Source organism: Pterocles gutturalis, unplaced genomic scaffold (assembly GCF_000699245.1).
Source record: "Pterocles gutturalis isolate BGI_N339 unplaced genomic scaffold, ASM69924v1 scaffold18631, whole genome shotgun sequence".
Lineage (NCBI taxonomy): Eukaryota > Metazoa > Chordata > Aves > Pterocliformes > Pteroclidae > Pterocles > Pterocles gutturalis.
In genome coordinates, this window is record NW_010098300.1 from 22,150 (window position 1) to 22,405 (window position 256).

Genomic DNA, 256 nt, shown 5'->3' on the forward strand with positions numbered 1-256 from the left:
ACCCCCGCCGGTCACCGGGCAGAGCCCTGCAGCCTCCCCTGCGATGGCTTCGGTTCCTCGGGGGATGCAGCCCACGCCCCTCGCTCCGGCCACCCCTTCTCACCTGCGCTTGTACTCGTCGCGCTCCCTCTTCACCTTGGCCAATACGTTGTAGAGAGCCCGGATCTCCGGGGTGATGGTGTCGATCTGCACGCCCACCCCGTCCGGGTGGACCCAGGAGACCCCCGGCCCCTGCACCAGAGTGGTCTCCGGCCCC

General features: G+C 69.9%; 1 protein-coding gene across 1 annotated transcript in view; it reads right to left on the reverse strand.

The window, feature by feature from the left end:
- Positions 1 to 252, reverse strand: part of IFFO1 (intermediate filament family orphan 1) — a gene marked incomplete at its 5' end in the record, with an annotated part of 9,816 nt that extends 9,564 nt beyond the window's left edge. Inside the window, one exon of the mRNA XM_010072537.1 lies at positions 104 to 252. Coding sequence (XP_010070839.1) covers positions 104 to 252 — 149 coding nt within the window. The remainder of the gene's footprint in view (positions 1 to 103) is intronic.
- Positions 253 to 256: the final 4 nt, after the last annotated feature.